The sequence below is a fragment of the Panthera leo genome, chromosome E1 (genome assembly GCF_018350215.1).
Source record: "Panthera leo isolate Ple1 chromosome E1, P.leo_Ple1_pat1.1, whole genome shotgun sequence".
NCBI classification, from domain to species: Eukaryota; Metazoa; Chordata; class Mammalia; order Carnivora; family Felidae; genus Panthera; species Panthera leo.
Window position 1 is genome coordinate 7,382,330 of NC_056692.1, and position 17,986 is coordinate 7,400,315.

Sequence of the window (17,986 nt, forward strand, 5' to 3'; positions counted from 1 at the left end):
CCAAAATAAATTATAAACATGAGTCCTGTTCCCTCTAAACACTTCTACGTGCATGACATAAACTATAGAAACTATATTCCTTTGGGGCAAAAATATAAATGTGTTTTCCTGGTCCCGCTCTCTTCTCCCCCCTTCCTTGTGCCTGCTACACACTGTCACGTCTCAGCTTTGTGACAGCTGGCAAAATCTCAACAATCATGCCTTACATGCTCCCAAGCCTGACCTCACTCACGAGCTCCAGCTTACCCCAAAAGCCCTTTCCATTTCACGCCTAAGACACGTCTAAGTTGTTTGTTCTCGGTGCCTGGTGTTTCCGTGCTCCCTACCACAGTCACAGTTATTGATAAATAAACCTGAGCTAGCAATCTTCAAAGATTTTCCAAGTTCTCCTGCCTCCCTCATGCCTAGAATTCCACGGGAAGTTTTATAATTCCTACTACCAAAACTTCCAGCAAATCTTTCTCCCACTTACCCATGCCCACTGCTGTGCTCCAGTTCAAGCCTCCTTCATCCATCTTCTAGACTCTGAGACAGCCACGCAGCTCGGTCTACCTGTTCTAGTCCTCTTATGCCACCTGGGATTAGGTGTCCACAGCAGAACCAAAGGCGGTCTGTAGGATCAGTCCTCTGCTGAAAGCCTTCACTGCCCTCTCTCCCCACCCCGGCCCGGCTTCCAGAGCTTTGCCGTCCAATATGGTGGCCACTGGCCTCACGGGGCCATTCAAACTGTATGACATGTGGCTAGTCAGAATGGAGATGCATTGCAAGCATAAAACGTGTAGATTTGGAAGATTCTGCATGAAAAATGCAAAATGTCTCCTCGAGAATGTGTTTTTGATTATCTGTTGAAATCACTGTTTTTCAGACATACCGCCTTTCAATCTAAATAGTTATTGGAATTAATTTCACCCCTTTGGTCTTACTTTTTATAAGGTGGCCACTAGGAAATTTAAAATGACATATGTGGTTTCCATTATATTTCTATTGGACAGTATTGATCTAGAAGAAAACCCCTCAAACATGCCACTTACTAGCCCTCAAAACTCTTTCCCCGTGCTTGCTTCCCGACATGATGTCTCACCCCCCTTCTACAAAGACAAAGTTGAATTAAACCACATAGTGGGATTGTTCCTCATAATGGTGATCCATCAGGGGATAAGTATGACCTCCTTGTGTCCCCCGTGACTCCTTTCAAATGCTTCATAGAAGGCCCAGGCATAACACAAAAGAGAAAATGGAGGTGCAAGGGAAAATCTATAAACCAATCATGCACTCAAGTACAAAGTCAAGGAAACCTCAAAATGGATTATTAAGATGCCCAAAGGCTGCTTTGATTTGTTTTCATAGGGTATCTCTTCCAAAATAGAATGCGTGTAGTTGAGCGTATAATCCCCTTGACATGAAATGCCACCATCCCGAACAAATCCACAGATTTCAAAAAGTTCCCACAGGTCGCTGCCATGCTGTTCTGGGGTGAACTATTCTGCTGTTACACAACCACAAGGAGGTCCTCTATCTGAGTCGTATCTCAAGTGCGAGGTTACTTCTGCATCATGTGTTCAAGACGCCTGCAATGAATGTTGGGTGGGGGTACTCACCTGAGAGCAAGATAAGTAAAGAAAGGGAAATCGGCAGGTTTGAAGCCCTCAGCTTCCCCTAGAAGTCTTCAATCCATAGCCAGGGAGCCAAAAGCCTATTTTGCTCAATAAAGTTTTATTGGCACACGGCCCTGCCCATTCATTTACATACTGGCTAAAGCTGCTTTTCTGTTACAGAAGCAGCGCTGAATAGTTGAGACCTGAGAGCCCAGGAAGCCTAAAATATTTACTACCTGGCCTTTTCCAGGGGGGAGGGGGGTGGGGGGGGGGAAGGCTGACCTCTGGCCTAAGGGTCAGTTTTTCTTTACACCAATAAAGAGGGGCGCCTGGGTGGCTCAGTCGGTTGAGCGTCCGACTTCAGCTCAGGTCGTGATCTCACAGTCTGTGAGTTCCAGTTGCATCAGGCTCTGTGCTGATGGCTCAGAGCCTGGAGCCTGTTTCAGATGCTGTGTCTCCCTCTCTCTCTGCCCCTCCCCCGCTCATGCTCCATCTCTCTCTCTGTCTCTCTCTCTCTGTCAAAAATAAATAAACATGAAAATAAAAAAAAATTAAAAAATAAAATAAAATAAACCAATAAAGAATGTCTTAGGCAGAAGGAGAGCTTCCGGCCCTGGAGATACAAGGTTGAAAAACACAGAGATGATGAATCTGCAGCCTGGAACACTCCCATTTAGTTTCTCGAGGAACCCCGAAAACACATTCTTTTTGGACTTTTCAAACAGGACTTCAGTTCACACTCGTCAGAATTTTTCTATTATTTTTTTACGTCGGGGGCCACTGTTAACAAATACTCTGGTCTTCACCACAGACCAGAGGCTACGTTTCACCTTCAGATGAGACTGACTTGCTTCACCCACGCAGAATTTTGTTTTTAGCATTGCTTCGGGTTTTTCATTATGATTAAATTATTTCCCAGTATTTTTTTTTTTTTTTTTTAATCAAGAGTCCAAGATTCTTTTGAAACATCCGAGGGCATGGCCATAATGAGTCTACTTTCTTACTTGGTAATAACAATGAGCTAGAGCTGAGAAGTAATTTCTTCAATGCTTATTTCAATGCAACTCACCACCCTTTGCCACAGGGCAAATGCACCTGAAAATCCCAAGAATTTCCACCACCCCATCACAGGCATTAGCTCCCCATGACTTCCCCCCCAAGATAAATATAAAACAGATCCAATTTGTTTTGTTTCCATCATTAAACCCTCCCAGGGCATTCTAGTAGACCCGCTGGGTTGGGGGTAGGGCTTTTTTAACAGATACTTTTGTAATCCCAAATCCTCCCACACTAAGAAGAAAGAGTGAGAGCTCATTAGAAAGAAAAACAAGTAGCTTTTATTTCTTTAAGAAAAAAAAAAAAGCAACCACAGCATTTGATGAAAGAAACTACAGGAATAATTAGAGTCTGCCAGGAAATTAAAAAAAAAAAAAATCAAAAAAACAGACGCCAGATTTTGTTTACTGAAAAGCTTTGCTGGGGAAACGAAGTAACTTCATCTCTGCAGCATCATCCTACAGCCAGAGCTTTTCAAACCATCAATACAGCAAACGTGGCCTCGGTCTGGAAAGGTGAGGAAGCCCAATGTTTAGCTCCAAGGATGTCACTTTAGTTAACTGCTTAATCCAGTTCTCTCTTTATAAACACCTGAACTTCGTGAGAATCTATAAATATTTATGACAGCACCAAACACACCGTTTTTGACTTTGTCCTTCTACCCAGCTTGGTACTTTGGCTATTTCTTATTGAAAGGAGAGACTTACTCCAAGTAAAAACGCTGAAACAGGGAAAAGGAATTTTATTCCCATAATCTGATTGATTACTTCCTACTCTGAGCACTCAGGAGAGAAAAAGCAAACAAGAGAAGAGAAGAGAAGAGAAAAAAGAAAAGAAAGAAAGCAAACTTTTACCTGTCTGTACTTGGATTTCCCCCACTAATCTTTTACAAGCAGGCAACGTCCACAAAACACAAGTTACTGACGAGAACCCATAGGCCAGTCATCCTAGCTGGGTCCCCTAATCTATATGCATCAAAATGTGGGGGAAGACATCTGAGATGAAAAGCAGACATTTAAAGACGTCCTGACCGCTGACTCAGGTGAATTCGATGCTTTAATTCACCCATTCTGGGAGGAGGAAAAAAAAAAATCTGTGACTTGTTCCATTCTCTGGAATATTTTTAATATTTTGTCATTGTTGCAAAACTTCCCAAGTGGAATTTTTATCATTTGGAGTCTGTAATTTTATTCTGCAGAATTCTACCCTGGGAATTAGAACCCCTGGGTTCCTATTTAGCTGAAACTTGAGCGAGGCACCTCGCTTTCTCCATAAACCAAAGACCATCTTAAGCTCTCGGATACCATCGAACGCCAGCATCCTTCAGAGTTTATGATCCTATCTGGCTCGAACCGATGGAAATGTGAATCAGCAACCATGTCTTATGCATCAATGAATGACCTGACCACTACAGCAAAGGGCTTGGGGACTGGTAACGACCAGCTGCCAGGAAAGCAATTAGATGACGGTTATTGATAACAACGATAACGAAGACGGACAGGACAGTGCTGTGGGGTAACAACTGGGCTGTGCCCTGACTGGGAGGACTAGCATACCTCAAAGAACTAAAAAAGGAATGCCAATCAAAAGATGCAAGCACAGAAGAGTGAGAGAGCTGGGCTTCGGCAGTGACACAGCCACGTCCGGAGGAGGGGGGTGCCTGCAGGGAAACAGAGCAAAGCACCGCTTGGTAACGCCAGCAACTGGGCACAGCCACCAGCTCGGCTGGCCCCAATTTCTAGGAGCAGGGAGAAGCCTTCTGACTGTGTTTCCGACAGCATTTTGGCTTTCCCACACGGCAGCGTAGGAGGAAACTGGCTCATTGGGGCCACGTAATAGTTAAGAGTTGTTTTCACGGATACTGGTCGTTTTTAGTGGATGGGGAGAAAAATCCATTGAATGGCCCAGGATGTTTTTTGTCTTGTTTTGTTTTAACGTTTATTTTTGAGAGAGAGAGAGAGAGAGAGAGAGGAGACACAGAATCCAAAGCAGGTGCCAGGCTCTGAGCTGTCAACGCAGAACCCAACACGGGGCTGGAACTCGTGAACCGTGAGATCGTGACCTGAGCCAAAATCAAGAGTTGGACGCTTAACCGAATGAAACACCCCGGCGCCCCCAGGACTTCATATATGCTCAATAAGATGAATTCTGTGATCAAATTACTTTTTAAAAAGAGAGAGGAAGAGAAGCCGAGAAAAAACACAAGTGATTTTAAGTTATTCCATACAGGCTAACACTCACAAGGATATATAATTACCCTTAAAATTTTACTTTTTCAACTATGCTGATACATTGCCCAATCTTTTTTTTTTTTTTTTAATTTTTTTGAAAGAGAGAGAGAGAAAGGTAGGGGCAGAGAGAGAGGGAGAGAGAGAATCCCAAGCAGACTCTGCACTGTCAGCACAGAGCCCGATGCAGGGCTCAAACTCATGAACCGTGAGATCATGACCTGAGCGGAAATCGAGTCGGACCCTTCACCACCCGGGCCACCCAGGTGCCCCTACATTGCCCAGTTTGGAGCAGCCTTGACCCACAAGCTGTGAGCCACTGATGGCTTGCTGTCTGGGCAGGAACCACACAGAGCAATCCTGAGAACATGACAGATTACCCCAGTGGCAAAGCAGTGACACGCGGGAGGTAGACAGACCCGGATCCAGCACTGGTCTACCATTCACTTGGCTAAAAGACCTTGGGCAAGTTACTTCACCTTTCTGGGTCTCTGTTTCCTGATCTCTAAAAAGCAAACGGTGACATGATCTCCCCAATATTAGTCACCACATTAATAAAATATTCAGACTACACGCAGCAGACCATTCAGCAACAGGGTGAAGCCGCACCCCAAGTGGCTATGGTTACCTTTCGTCTAAAATGATAGATCATCCATGGGGAGCTCGGGTGGCTCAGTCGGTTAAGCGTCCGACCTCGGCTCAGGTCATGATCTTGAGGTTCGTTGAGTGGGAGCCCCCATCGGGCTCTGTGCTGAGAGCTCGGAGCCTGGAGCCTGCTCAGATTCTGTGTCTCCCTCTCTCTCTCTGTCCTACCCCCCTCTCACACTGTCTCTCAAAAAGTGAATAAATATTTGAAAATTTTTTTTAGCAATAGATCATCCAGACAGAAAATCACAGAGGGAACAAACACTGACTTGAGAGACACTTTAGACCAGATGGACCTCACAGATACACGCAGACCATTCTACCCAACAGCACCAGAGACACACATTTCATCTCTAGGACACGTAGAACATTCTCCAGGACAGATCACCTGCTGCTCCACAGAACAAGTATCAACAAATTTAGGAAGACTGAAACCCTATCAAGTATCTTTCCCGACCAAATCACATGAAACCAGCAGGTAATAGCAAGAGGCAAACTGGAAACCTCACAAATATGTGGAGATTGAACAACATGCTCCTGAAACAGATTTAAGAGGGACGTTTATAGCCACAAACGCCTAACTACCCTGGAAAAAAAAGAAAGCTCTCAAATGAGCAACCTAACTTGACATCTCAAGGAACTAGAAAAAACCCACTTAAGCCCAAAGTTAGTAGAAGAAAGAGAGTAACAAAGATCAGAGCAGAAATAAATGAAAGAGAGACTAAAATGATATATTTCATCAGGGTTCAAATATTTTGCTATTTAAAAAATTAAAAAAAAGTTTCAAGATGGGGCACCTGGGTGGCTCAGTCGGTTAAGCAGCCGACTTCGGCTCAGGTCATGATCTCTCAGTTTGTGAGTTTGAGCCCCTCGTCAGGCTCTGTGCTGACAGCTTAGAGCCTGGAACCTGCTTCAGATTCTGTCTCTGTCTCTCTCTCTCTGCCCCTCCCGGACTCACACTCTGTCTCTGTCTCTCAAAAAAATGAATACACGTTTAAAAAAAATTTTTTTAAGGTTCAAGATGCATAAAGAAAAGTATATACAACTGAGATGGAAAAAAGCCAAACAAGTAAGGAATTAAACCACAAAAATTATTTTATCTACGTCAGCATGAGTAGCCTGTCCTTTGCACAAAACAGGCTCGTAAAACTGATCTGATAAAGATAAGTGAGGGATGATTAAAAGGAAACACTAAGTTCTTGAGATGCAGTTGAGGTTGTTCTGTTTTGCTTAAGTCAAAAGGTAACGTGGATAAAACTATTTTTACAGTTGTTAAAAATATCAAAGGAAACGTTTCGAAGGAGATCTTCATTACTGTGTCAAACCAGAATCTCAGACGCACAACTGTGTGTTAAAAACAGAAGCAGAAAATGCCAGCCTGTCACCTGGGCTGGACATGGGAGTCCAAACGGACAGTGGCACCGGGCTCAGCAGCCCCGGCGGGAAGAACCACCCAGGACACCCTGGTCCGGGTTCTCCAGCACTCTAGAAGTTGGATTTTCTCCGATCCTTCCTCGTCCGTGAACTCTGTGGTCATTCCACGTCTGTTTTGCTCCCAGTGGCTGGTCTCATAAGCCACTAACCAAAGCCAGTGTCTAAATCAAAGGCGGAAAGCACCAGGTCAAGCAAGCAGATAGAATAGGGAAGCTGGTCAAGAAAATGGGGGCTGTGCTGTCACCCCGAGCCACGAGCCACAGTGCCATGGGTCCACCCCATAACCAGCTTTCTATAACCCCCCACAACCGCTCCTCCTACATTGTAGCAAAAAAAAAAAAACAAAAAACCCAGATGCCCCAGACTGATTTTCCTCTGACCCCTCCTTCAGTTCTTTGTGTTCTCAAAAACCTTGTCCTTTACATCAAAGTTTCGTGCTCTCCAGCACGAGGATCCGGTCAGGGTGGGTGACTTTTCACGCCTTCTTCACTTTACATGTGCCAGGCATTAGAGAAAAAGAGAGAGAGAGAGAGAAAGAAAGAAAAACAAAACCGTCTCTGTGTCTGTTTCAGGGACAAGAGAGTAGGAGGGGAGCCGTGAGCCAATTTTACTACGGAATAAGCCGAGAGAAAGATCAGCATGTCTGGAAGCAACAGGTGCTGGCAGTGCAGGGGAGAAGCTGGCAGGGCTGTGCCGGGGGCCTTCGGAAGGAAAGAAGGAGGAAGGCACAAAAGGGAGCTGGCGTGCGAAGGAGTAGAAGCCTTTATCCCTGGATGCTGTCGGGCATCCTTTGGTTTTAGAGTAATTTGGGATGTTAAAACTGCTCCCAAATAATAGCACCGCGAATCCTCAGATACCCCTCCACCCAGATCCCAAGGTGATCATCTTACATGACTCTACGATGGTGATCAAAACTAGAAATTAATCTTCGTCTAATTCCATGAACGAAACCTAAACACGCGCAATACCCATTTCACCAGCTTTTCCACCAACGTCCTTCCTCCAACAGGATCTAATCAGGTCCCGCACTGTTTTTACTCACTGGTGATTAGTCTCTGATGTGTGACAGTTTACCGGTCTTTGGTTTTCACCATCCTGACTTTATTTGTTTTGAGAAAGAGAGAGAGCATGAGCAGGGCAGGGGTAGAGAGAAGGAGAGGGAGAGGATCACAAGCGGGCTCCGCACGGTCAGCACAGAGCCCGACACGGGGCTCGAACCCACAAACCGTGAGATCGTGACCTGAGCCGAAATCGAGAGTCATGATGCTTAACTGCCTGAGCCTTCCAGGCACCCCATGATCTTGATTATTTTTTTAAGAATACCTTTGGGGCACCCGGGTGGCTCAGTCACTTAAGTGTCCAACTTCGCGGCTCAGGTCATGATCTCGCGGTTCGCGAGTTCGAGTCCCAGGTCGGGCTCTGTGCTGACAGCTCGGAGCCTGGAGCCTGCTTCGGATTCTGTGTCTCCCTCTCTCTCTGCCCCTCCCCTGCCCACGGTCTGTGTCTCTCTGTCTCTCAATAATAAATAAACGTTAAAAAATTTAAAAAAAAAATACCGGTGGTCAGGGATTTACTTTGTAGCTACCCTGCCATTTGGGTTGGTCCAATGTTTTCTCATTAGACTGGGATTAGGGATTTGGGGGAAGAATATCCCCACAGGTGAGGTGCCCTCCTTGCTGCCACATACCAGGGGGCGTGTGATCTCCACGTGATACAAGGCAGTGTTAACATTATCGCCTGGCTACACTTGGGGTCTGCCAATCTCTCCGCTCTAATGTTCCTATTTTTCCCCTCCCCCCTGCCTTACTTTCACCTGACCCCCACCCCTCTCCCCCCCGCTTCCATCCTCCCCAGGCACCGGGCTGCAGTCACAGGAAGGGCTCTCCCGTTGGAATCCTGAAATCATCTTCCCGTGCAACTGTCCCTCATGGGCAGGATCTTTACGGTGTGTCTGTGGAATCGGGGTGAAACAGGCTTCTGTGCGGTGCCTGTTCCTGGACGGCTCGGGGGAAGGAATACGCCTGCATCACTGCTGTTGAACTAAAATCATCTGGAAGTATTTTCATTTGAAGCTGGCTTACAGAAAGGGAGGGGGAAAAAAACACACTAACCAAACTAATCTGGGGCACCAGGCATCCCGTTTCACTCATGCACGTTTCCAATATAAATCTCCTAATCACTTATATCTTGTTTCTCAGGTTTATTGTGAAGGCAAGTCTCTTTGATTTCTCTCCAAAGGATCAACCCCCTGCCTGAAAGGAGCGAGCTCAGGCAGACAGGCAAAAAAACACTGTTCAGCCACGCCCAACAGACCATCCTTGCTGTAAGATGCTACCTAAAGGCGACCCGCCCCACCCCCCCCTTTCCCTAATTAAGACTGCACTTTACTCTCTGGTAAGGGAGGTTTTTCTCCCCAAGTTCAGCGGCTTGGGTCCCTTGCAGACTCTCCCTCCCACTAGGTGGCACCAGATGTCACCTTCATCGTGGGCTGCTCTCCACTGATTTTCTTTTTCGGCTGTGCAAGAGGGTCCCGCGCCTAACGGCAAGCACTAAATTTCACTCGTAATGAACGCTTCCTCTTTTCTGACACGCACGGTCGTCTGACGGGTTCTGAAACAGGTCAAATCTGAACTTTTGGAATACGGTCCTCAAGTGATCACAGGGCGCATGTTAACGGTCACGGCCATGGTACTCACGACCGCAGGAGCAGAGGCGAGCAACTGGGAAGAGGTTTCAGGGGGCACTGAACGCAGTGCTTCCCCAATTTCTAAGCTCTGGTTTCACATCAGTTTATCTTACCAACTGTATCACTATCCCCCACCCCCCAGAGAGGGCTCAACTGTGTCCAGTTAGCGAATGTGCTATCAAACACTTTAAGATGTTCCTTCTACACGCCCGTAGTTACAACATGACTCCCATTACATATTAAAGGCACAGATTTAATGATAAACCTCGTTTTCACCACTGTTAACTCATCCCCTCGGCAGAAACCAATTTTCCAAAAGCATGGAGGCGGACATCACCGGGAAACGTACCAAGAGAGGACGCTCTCTATCAGCCAAGTTACCATTACTTGGGTGGAAGAGGATGTCCCCTCCCCCAAGGGAAAGCGCTACGTGTGTGAAGTTCCCAACAGAGCCCGGCAATCTGACCCATGGTAACTGTGATTTACAGTTGTTCAAATGCATCCCTTAGAGATGCGAGGCCCTTCGTTGTTAATATTGTAGCAACTCTGTGACGGTCTCCTCACAATGTGAGCATCTGGTCTGTGGCAGGTCGGCCCCTGATGTCGTTAATTGCACAGGCTTATTGTTTTATTCCCATGACCCCTCCAAAATACAGACCTGGCATCTATCCTTTCCCGGGCCGATCAACAGACTTACGTAGAAGAGACAAATATTTTGGCCCCAGGGCTTTCTTTCTAAGTGGAGAGCAGATCATATCAAGGAGGAGTTTTCAATCCAAGAGGAGTTATGCATCTCACATCGAATGTATCCACAAAACGCATCCGTACGAGATAAATCTCATTGTTCTAAACGAGCATTCGCGCCCGCAAAGTATTCCAGTTCTGGGCTACACCACCTAAGTGTTTTTTGTTGCTGTTGTTTTTCATGCCTGGACTCAATCATCAAGAGGCTGTTCCATATGCTGGCTGTCTGATCTTGTCCAGAAGCTCCTCCCCCCAATTAACAACTTGTCTGTTACCAATTTCATCACCTTCCCTACCTACCAGGTGTCTGCTTTTGCACGTATGCGTGGACACACACACACACACACACACACACGAACTAGGCTGTCTGACTGGTACTGCTGGGGCAGTCTACTGGGATGCTAAGCCCAGAGTACAGACATTCAGCTAACAAAATGACAACACTGTGGCTTCTCAGCCCCCGGGAACTATATGCGCCAGAGAAATTACATCCCTCCCCTTGTACACGTGCACCCTCAGCTCGCGGTCCAAAGCAACGTCTTCCCACTTTCCTCCTACCCCACACCCCTTCTCAGCGTTCTTCACTCCGATCTAAGGACAGAAGAGCCTCTCTGGACTTCAGTCCACATGACCTTGCATGGGTGGCCACAGACTTCGCAGCTCCCTTGGCTCGAATTTCATTTCCACCCCTTCATGCAGAAGGGGTGTGTGGCTCGGGAGGGGGGAAAATGGCACAGGGAGGTACTCTACAGCTGCTCCCAGCTGCTGAGAAATGCCGGTTTCCCCTGATAGGAACCGAAAGTTCCTCTGTTCTGTCTGCCTCTTCAGGGGACTTGAAAAACAAGGCACTGATCATTAGAGGCCAGAACACTTGAAATTTTGACAAAGCTGTGGTGGGGAGTGGGGGACGGGAGGCGGGGGAAGAACATTTCTACTAAACTACAAGCTGAGTGATCTTTGATCTTCCTGGATCCTGTAAGAGTACAATATTTTAGTGATATTCTTCTCCGCTCAAATTATCCAGTATTACTAAAAAAACACATCACAGCGTAGGAAAGAAATACGCTATAAGAGATTAGGTACTGGACACTTACTATCTTGTCCAAAACTATGAGACAGAAGCGTTAACAGAAACTGAAGTGTTACGTATACGTACGTTCGCAGTCCTTTAAACACTACATCCTTTAAATACTTTATAAATACGTATCTCTTATCTTACATACACACACACACACACACACACACACACAAACCGTAACTTGTTGGTGCAGAAATACACAGGGAGAGAGGGGGGCCTCTTTATTCCATTCCAGTTTAAGAGCTCACCTGCTCTTAAACTCCCAAAGTTTTAAAGCTAATAAAACAGTTCCCTACTTTCATTTACGAACCCACCACCCCTATAATGGAAACGCAGACTGTTCGTTGCAAAGGATTGCTTTCCCATGATACGTAAGCCACAGACATTTGTTGTCCTGATATCATGTCTGCTAAATTAAGTAATGCGGAATGTTGTTTTAAACCCCATCAGGGTGGAGTTTCATCCCCAGAACACTCCACTGAAGCCATTTTTTTAGAGATTTGCAGTAAAATTTCATTTTCTTGCCATCACTACAAATCTGTTCCCACGGAGAAACAGATTATACTATTCTCGGGATGCAATTTACAAAGTACTTTATGTTTTCTCTCAGTGAGAGAAATTTACCGAGATATCCTGGCTGGGGTGGTTTTAATTCTCAAACTCATTGTCCATACTGTTTTTTTCCAACTTCCTAACAGGAACGCACTTCTCCTTCTGTCACGACGGTAGGGGGCGCTGCCACAACGAACTATTACGGCCTACTGAAAGATTTCACCAGGCAAAAAAAACAAGGCTGGGTTTACAAGATTGTCCCATCTCAACGAGCATCTAAAAAATATCTTACAGGGGTTTTTTTTCTTCCATAATTCACTTTGGGGCGCAAACACTGGAGTTTTCCTTCTGTTCATGTGTGGGGAGGAAGTGAGGTGGGGCGGTGGGGGGAGACAGAAGTATGTGATAGAAATCCCATATTACAAAATTTGGGGCTGACTCTGGAAGGTCTCACCGAATCCCTAACTGTAAATATGGGCTAAACACAAAGCTGTAACATGCACTTAATATAGGTAAGTAGCATTCTGCGTAAGAGATTTATATATATATATATGTATATATATATATATACATATATATACACATATATACACATATATTTGTCTTCAATCTTTCTCATGAACATCAGACTCGCAAGTTCAGAGACAAGATCAAAGAGAACCATGGCAAAATTTCATTAACTAATCGCACGATCCTGGCTCCATAGGTGGAGGTTTTTTTTTTTTTTAATAAGATTTTTATACGTAATTGAGTTAAACTTAAATTTATGCATCCAATAAAACACCATTGCGAATGGTAAAACAAAGACATTACTCCAACACTTAGAAAATTAAATTCACCAAACCATGAAGTCTACTGTATTTTTGTAACCACCGTAAATTGCTTCACAGCACTCTTCTGCTGAAATAAACAATCCAAGGAGAGATTTACTTTACAGCGTGCATCTAGTTTCCAAAAGAGAGAGTGACCTAAAAGCTTACGGCTCTTTCTTTTGTTAATACTTGTGTTTCTAGTTACCTTGAAACCTTCCTTCTCTTACATGAGCTTAGAAAGATTCACGTAAAGTAAGATCCACGTCTGTAGAGACACTGTGCCCTCAAGGACTCACTTCTGGAAGAAGAAACCATCCTACTTTGTGGAAACAAAGGCTACACAGCAATACGAAAATAAAGGGTTTTTAGGACTACATATTTCACCATATTTAATGGCACCTCAGAGTCAAAAGTTGTCTTAGGCGTTCCGCGAAGTTGGCTTGAAATGTGTTCACTTACAGCACCGTGCAAGGCCCGATTCAATGCAAACTGCTACAGATAAGAGTTTTAGGGGTCTTTAATCACTTTTTTCTTGTGTCCTTGATGGAAAAAACAGAGAAGTCTTTGTGCTAAAAAGAAGGACCTGTTGTTTCCAGATTCAACAGGTCATTTTTATAAGAACTTCCCAGAGGATACAACATAAATGTCAGAAACACAAGGGGATTTTTTTAAGTGGCTGATGATTTTAAATGATATATATTCTATATTAAGGGAAGGTTGTTTGTTTTTCTTTCCAACAAATGGAAAGTTACTGTTTTAAAAGTGTTTAATGTTTGAACTTGACTTTTAAGACCAAATGTTTTCTCATGAGTTGGATTACTGTAAATTCGGCTCCCGAAATCAATCCGAGGGGTATGCATGACCCCTCAAGTAAATAAACTTGTCAGATCATGTTCATTTTTGTTTTGGAGATGAATTATTTACTTAGTGGACTTTTGAAATATATCTGAATTGTGTTATAACTTTTGTAATGTTGTTTCAGTTAAAATAACAAAAAGAATGCATACTTAATGAAATAGATTACACTTTAAAAAATGAAAATTCCGGCCACACGATTTTTCCTTGTTCTCAGAGAAAAAAAAGAACACGCCAATATTTTATGGCAAACAAAATCCAGGAGACACTTGGATTTACTGGAGTTTGGCTGATTCCTTTATTAAAGGTGATCTAAATTTGAGAAGACTGGCAAATTTAAGATTACGATCTGAATCAGACCTGTTTCCTAAACTTTATTAGGAGAGTCGTTCACAATGTGACCAGTGTCATTCCCACCCACCCCCCACCTCCCGTCTTTCTTCTTAAAAAAAAAAAAAAAAAATTGGCTACCTCATTTGTAAAGAGAAGTGCTTGAAGATGTTTAGAAAAGTTTCAGCCAGGCCGAAGACACAAGGTACTTTTTTCCCCCTTTAAATATAGAAAACACTTTCCAAAACTCATTCCTCACTCCGAACAAAAGTTATTATCCAGGAAGCCTTTCCTTAAAGCACGCTGCCTGCCCGGACATAGACATAGATTTCCCGACTGCCTTAGCCTCAGGTTCTTGACACTTTTACTAAGTCTCCAGATTACTTACCACCTAGGACAGTGATCTGGCAAAGGGTCAAGGGAAATGAATGCCTGATGGCAAAGACCAAGCGTGAACCACGGGGGTTTGTTCGGCAGATAGAGAAGAAATAAAGACAGGCTTTCTTGGGAAAGGCATGGAGTAAACGACGTGCCTAATAATTGATGAACAGGTTTCTAACTTAAGTACTCCCCTCCCCCCCTTTAGCCCACAGCAGGGATACTTTCGCAGAGCAGACGAAAAAGAGGAGGAAGATTGGCTGTTTGAGGGAAAGGAAATCCCAAAAACTAAAGAAAAAGTCATCAAGGCCAAAATGTCCCTCCCACCGCCCCCCTCAACACCTACCTCCCTGCAAACAGAAGGCACGGTGGGGAACAAGACCCCCGAACCCAAGAATTACTGATGACCCTCTGCCTTCTGCAGAAAATGGGGAGGGAGGTGAGTAGGGGGGGTTCCCCCCCCACCTCGCCCACCCGAAGCCCCGGCTGCCCCCCACCCCCCACCCCGGCGGCACCCGGAGCCAGCTCACCGGTACCAGGCGAGGCCCTTGTCGTAGCTGCGGTCGAAGAAGTGGGGCTCGGCGCCCACGGCGCGCACGTCGGGGTGCACGCGCAGGAACTCGAGCAGCGCCCGCGTGCCGCCCTTCTTCACGCCGATGATGATGGCCTGCGGCAGCTGCTTGCTGCCCTCGTCCAGCAGCAGGGCCAGGGTCCCCGGCGGGGCCTCGGCCGCGCTGCTCCCGGCCCCGGAGCCGCCGGGACCTCCGGCCAGGCCGGGGGGCTCCTCTTCCCAGGCCGCCTCCTCGCCGTCTTCGCGTGGCGCGGGCGGCCGGCGCCTCCGCCGCTGCTGCCGCTGCAGGAGCCGCTTCCTCTGCGCCGCCGCGGGCCACACCGCCAGCTCCCTCGGGCCTCCGGCCAGGGCGCCGCGCCCCGGGGCCCCCGCCTCCTCGCCGCCGCCCGACGGCCGCACCACGGGGCCCGCCAGGGTCTGGCAGCGCTCGGCCAGACAGTAGAAGACGTAAAGGGACGTGAGCAGGGAGCAGAGCATCAGCAAGAACTTCCGGAAGATGCTGCGGGACAGCGGCTCGGCCGGGGTGGGGTGGGCGCCGGCCGGGCCCGGAGGGGCCATCCTAGCCGGAGGCGACGTCGGGCCGCGCGCGGGCCATGCTAGGCCGGGACTCCAACGGGGGCCGCGACCTCGTGCGGGGGGGCCCGCATCGCCCGTGCGTCCTTGCGGCCGTGCGCGCTGCCCCGCGGAGACGTAGCCGCGGGCGCCCGGCGCGGGATCCCTGCCTCCGGTCGAGGGGGCGGGAGGGGGACGTGGTGCGGTGCTTAAGAAACCATCGTCTCAGACTCTCCCGAGTCCTGAGCCTTGGGGACGAGCTCTGCGACAGTGACCGTAATGGGGAGTCCTGGCGGCGGCGAAGGCGCGCGTCTCAGCCCCGGCCCCGAGCGGCCTCCCGGCCTGGATCCCTGCTCAGCGATCGCGCATCCCTCGCTCGGTCGCGGGGAAGAGACTCCAGGCCCCGGGGCCGCGGAGCTCCGTGCAATGCAGACGACAGCGTGCGACAGTGCCTCTTCCTTCGTGACCGTGGCCGCCGGGACGCGCCCTCAGCGCCCCGCTGCGAGGTCCCACCGAGTCCCGCTGCCCGAGCGGGAGCCCGAGGCCCGCGCCAAGCCGTGCGCCCTTTCTGTGCGCTCCCGGCTGCTCCAAACTGCTCTCGGTCCCCACCTGGGTGCGGCGTGCCGGAGCCCGGCGGCGCAGGACCTGTCAGCGGCCGCGGCCACAGCACTCGCAGACGCTCCCCCGCCGCCTCCGGGCGGTCGCCGCCGCCGCCACACGTGGGGCGCCGAGGGCAGCAAACTTGGCGGTGACGTCAACGTCCCGGGCCGCACCAGCCGCCTGACGAGCGCAGCCGGGCGGACCGGGTGGGATGGAGAAAAGGTGGCGCGGACCCCGCAGCGTCGGCCCAATGACATCGGAGAGGGCGGGGGCGATCGGGGCGACGCCCCTTCCCCACTCCGCCCTCCCTCCCCTCCCCGCACTGCCGCAGCCTCGCCCCCTTTCCGGCGAGCTGGGGGCTCCGGGGGAGTCTGACTGACAGCTAGGACCGGCCGGATCCCCGGGGGCCTGACTTCCACCCGGCGAGCCACCTCTCAGACTCAGCTCAGCCCATCGCAGCACTGACCTCCTCCGAGTCCCCGCTCCCGCCTGTGTCCCTACATTCTCCCCTACCCCGCCCCGCCCCCTGCCACCTCCCCGGCCCTCTGGAAGTTTTGTTGGCTTCAGTTGCGCGTACCGCGCTGCTCGCCACGCCCCCGTTTGTCTCGGGCGACCCGAATTCCTCCCAGCAGCTCCTACTTGACTTGCACCTACGGAGTTGGTCCGCTGCGGGCCAAGGGCGAGCGAAGCCTTTTCTCCCGAGGGCGGTATTTCGTCTTTGCTTTTGGTTGTTTTGGCTTGTGTTCGTCTAGGATGATCGAGAGTTCCCCAGGACCGAGAAAGGAACCACCTCTTGGGAAATGAGCCAGTAGAATCAAGGAGAGAAATGAAGAGGTTTATAAAAAAAAAAAAAATCAGCTCCGATTCCAAATCCATATACCCAGCTTTTGACGAAGGAATTTTTTTTATGTTGTTTGTATTGCTGCGCGTGTGTGTGTGTGTGTGTGTGTGTGTGTGCGCGCGCGCGCGCGCGCGTGTGCGCACGCGTCTCGGTAAAGGAGTTCAATTGCCTTCCATAAACAGCGGTTTCCTCTTTCTCTTGCCTCCCCTGACCCTATATCCTCTTCGCGCGTTCCGCTGAGAGTAGGTCAGGAAGGGATACAAATCACCTTGCTGTGTAATGGAGGGAGGTGGCCCGTGGAACCTGCATGAGGTAGGGTTTTTTGGGTTTTTTTTATTCCATTCCGATTTGTTGCTGATTTCCTAGCTTCCTGGTCTCAGCGGGACGCCCGGCAGTGTGGGCGGTAGCCTGGCAGCTGGGCACCAGCCCGTGTAAATTACAGAGGCAGCTCTCTGGGCCCGCTAACCTGGCCCCGCAGCAGGCACGGCGTCCTGTGCCTTCCAGGGAATTCTGCTGCCCACTGCTGGGACTTTCCAGCCTTCCTCTTGCCTGCCTTCCTGCGCTGCGTGCTCTATTTGACCCTGGAAGTGCAAGTCAGCGAAGACCGCCTCGACCTTCCAAAGAAGAGCTGGTGATTCTAACTCTATGCTTGGGTGGAGCTTGGGGGGTATTTGTGGCTTGCTAGACACGGTTTTGTGTTGAGAAGTACCAATCCCAACCTATTCTACAAACGAGCCTAGAGCTTATTATAATGCTTCTGATGCCTTAAAGCAATGAACTTTTACAAGGATGAACACCAAGGTCTGAGGTCTCGTTGTGTCCTAAAATTGGATATCGACAAACCTGTTCAGTTTTAATACTATTTTGAGCTGTAATATATTTTGAACTTTTTCTCTAGACGTTTCGGTCCGATTCAGGGGGGAAAAAGATTTTAAAAAATCAAACACCATTTTAAAGTTAGTCTGAAAGCATATGCTGTCTCACAAATGCTGACAAACAGGCTTTGGTTTCCTCCTTGGGGAAATGGTG

The 17,986-nt window shown here is 48.2% G+C and overlaps 1 protein-coding gene across 1 annotated transcript in view; it reads right to left on the reverse strand.

The window, feature by feature from the left end:
• HS3ST3A1 (heparan sulfate-glucosamine 3-sulfotransferase 3A1) overlaps positions 1-16,332 on the reverse strand; it is a 101,256-nt gene extending 84,924 nt beyond the window's left edge. The window contains exon 1 of the mRNA XM_042914683.1: positions 14,924-16,332. Within this exon, the coding sequence (XP_042770617.1) occupies positions 14,924-15,522 (599 nt within the window). The 5' untranslated portion in view covers positions 15,523-16,332. The remainder of the gene's footprint in view (positions 1-14,923) is intronic.
• Positions 16,333-17,986: the final 1,654 nt, after the last annotated feature.